Source organism: Plasmodium gallinaceum (assembly GCF_900005855.1).
Source record: "Plasmodium gallinaceum strain 8A genome assembly, contig: PGAL8A_v1_87, whole genome shotgun sequence".
NCBI lineage: Eukaryota > Apicomplexa > Aconoidasida > Haemosporida > Plasmodiidae > Plasmodium > Plasmodium gallinaceum.
In genome coordinates, this window is record NW_021628251.1 from 864,840 (window position 1) to 867,279 (window position 2,440).

General features: G+C 19.2%; 1 protein-coding gene across 1 annotated transcript; it reads right to left on the reverse strand.

Moving 5' to 3' along the window:
• Nucleotides 1-164: 164 nt before the first annotated feature.
• On the reverse strand, nt 165-1,322 carry PGAL8A_00293900 (mitochondrial ribosomal protein L21 precursor, putative; the record flags this gene model as incomplete). The annotated part of the gene is made up of 1 exon (XM_028671939.1): nt 165-1,322. One exon carries the CDS (start codon nt 1,320-1,322, stop codon nt 165-167), a length of 1,158 nt encoding a protein of 385 aa, XP_028528542.1.
• Between the last annotated feature and the right edge of the window lie 1,118 nt (nt 1,323-2,440).

The window sequence follows — 2,440 nt, forward strand, 5'->3', positions numbered from 1 at the left end:
AAAAAAAAAGGAAATTATAATTCATTTTTATCATTTTTAAAAATTTTTCATAATAGCATTCTTTTGAGATACAAAAAAAAAAAAAAAAAAAAAATATGCATAACTTGAAAAAAATATATTTTTTTTTGTTTTTATATATATGCAAAATAGCCTGATTGTTTAAATTAATAACTTTGAGGAATATAAGGATCTGGATAAAATCTGTAACATTCTGTTAATCCTCTTCTATGTAGTGTGTTTGGTTGATGTTCAATTAAATTATAAATTCTTTCAGCTAATGGTTTTTTATTTTCATCAAATTTAATAAAATTTAATTCTTTTTGATATAACCATCTATTAGACCACAAGTCAAGAATTTGTAATGGTTTGATTCTCTCATCTTTTATTTCGTTTTTCAAATCAATGATAATATCTTCAATTTTCAAAATAGTTATCCAATGCTTTATTCGTAGAAATCTACTTGATCTTCTAACTTTTTTATAACGAAAACTTAAAATTTCTTGACTCAAAGTAATTTGCTCAATGACAGCTTTTACTTTACAATAAGGAACAGTTGGTTTACCGATAATAGAAAAGTTTTTTGTTCCTACAAAAAGAACAGTACCAAAATATACAATATCACCAGCTTTTTTTCTATGTAGTCTCTCAGTTTGTACAATATCACCTATTGTTACTTTATGTTCGTTAATGAAGTTGGATTTAAAAATACAGAACATATCCTTTTTATCATTATTAAGTAAATATTCCAATTCTTTTGGAGGTTTTTCATAATAATTTTGTTCTTCTATATGTATTTTCTCTTGATTAAATAAATTTGAATTCTCCTTCTCTTCATCTTCCTCATCCTTTTTTCCTGGTCGTTTTATCATTAATATATTATTTATTTTTCTTCTTCTTCCCATTTTATTATTTTTTTCTTTAAGATCATAATTAATATAATTTTTTTTTACTATAGTTTCATTGTCACCTTTAACTAAAATAGAAGAATTATCCTGTGGTACTTCTTCATTAATTTTATTTTTAAGAGAAATATTTATGTTATCCTTTTCAAGATTGCTATTATTTTTTTTAAATCGAGTAAATGGTAAATTCTTATGTAAAATAAAAATACAGGAATTTTTATTTGATGGAAGGAGGCAATGCAAATTCTTCCACTTTCTAGCTATTGTTACTTTTTTTCTATAATTTTTACTGGTATTTCTCCATCTTATTTTTAAATCCTTGTATGTTATAAAATTATTCAAATTTTTTTTTTTTTCCTCATTTGGATGAATAGGAAAAAGTGGAGGATTAATCTTTCTTTTTCTATGCTTACCTAACATTAATTCCTTTTATAAAATTTAAAAAAAGTAAAAAAAAAAAAAAAAAAAAAACGAAATGTATATTTTATATAAAAAGAAAATAATTTGAAACTATTTTTAATTTATAAAATTATTGTCCTACAATTTTATGCCCTTCTTGTTTTCTACAAGGATAATATGTTAAATTTCTTTTCACTATAAAATTTAAAAAAAGAAAAATATTTAAAATATATATTATAATCATAACACCAAAAAAAAAAGTATATAAATGTATATAAATATAAATTATGCTATTTTCTCTTTTTTTTTTTTTTTTTTTTTTTAAAGAAACACACATATTCTAGGTATAATAAATAGGTTGTTCATCATTGTTCATAAACTGTAGGATTCCTTAAAAAATTCTACAAATTTAGTTTTGTATTCTCTTTTTAAAACCAATACATATCTTGTTCAACAATAAAAAAAAAAAAAAATTAAAAAGGAACTTATGAATTTTTCAAAGAGATACCTTTTATTATCCTTTTATTTAAAATCAAATATAACTGAATTATTTTTAGTAATTTTTCTCATCTTTTTGTAAATCAATATATATAATTATACAACAAATATTAAAAAATTAGAAAATTAACTATATGAAAAATATTAAATAGAAAAAATATTTTTTTTAACGACTTAAAGCTTATTAAAACATTCAAAAAAGAAAAAACATACTTTTAAGTTTTGTAATTTAAAAAAAAAAAAAAAAAATTTCATACACAAAATACTTCAATCATCAAATAACCCAAATAATCATAGATAAAAAATATTGAATTATTTTAAAAAAAAGAAAAAAAATTTTTATTATTTTGTGATTTATTAAATTATTCTCTCATTCCCTATTAAAACATAATAAATCATTTTAAAAATAAAAAACAAACAATGCAAAAAAAAAAAAATAAAATAAAATAAAATAAAAGAATATCAAATAAAAGAATTGCTAAATAATAATTTTTTTGTAGTTTTTTAAATTATCCTAAACCTAAAAATGTTAGTCTATTGTTATATTATTTGCATTTAACTTCATTTTATTATTCATAAATTAAAAAAGCATATTTTAATAGAAACTCCTATATTATAAAAAAAAAAAAAAAAAAAAAAAA